Below are 205 nucleotides of genomic sequence, written 5' to 3'. Positions count from 1 at the left end.
AGCTGCTTCATGGCTGAGGCACAGCAGGTGGAGATGGTGGAGGAGACCAGCGGGCAGATGTGTGTCAACACCGAGTGGGGCTGCTTCGGGGACGATGGCACCCTGAGCGATGTCCTGACCCCCTACGACCAGCACGTGGACCAGGAATCCTCCAATCCCGGAGAGAAGAGGTGCTCCCACCCTCTAGTGAGGGCAGGATCCCTGG

General features: G+C 62.4%; 1 protein-coding gene across 1 annotated transcript in view; it reads left to right on the top strand.

Moving 5' to 3' along the window:
- LOC104169489 (hexokinase-3-like) overlaps positions 1–205 on the top strand; it is a gene marked incomplete at both ends in the record, with an annotated part of 4,180 nt that overhangs the window by 912 nt on the left and 3,063 nt on the right. Inside the window, 1 exon segment of the mRNA XM_009710417.1 lies at positions 3–186. Within this exon segment, the coding sequence (XP_009708719.1) occupies positions 3–186 (184 nt within the window).

The sequence above is a fragment of the Cariama cristata genome, unplaced genomic scaffold (assembly GCF_000690535.1).
Source record: "Cariama cristata isolate BGI_N322 unplaced genomic scaffold, ASM69053v1 scaffold29530, whole genome shotgun sequence".
In the NCBI taxonomy this organism is placed as follows: Eukaryota; Metazoa; Chordata; class Aves; order Cariamiformes; family Cariamidae; genus Cariama; species Cariama cristata.
Note: the sequence above shows the minus strand (reverse complement) of the source record. Positions and strands in the feature narration are given on the sequence as shown.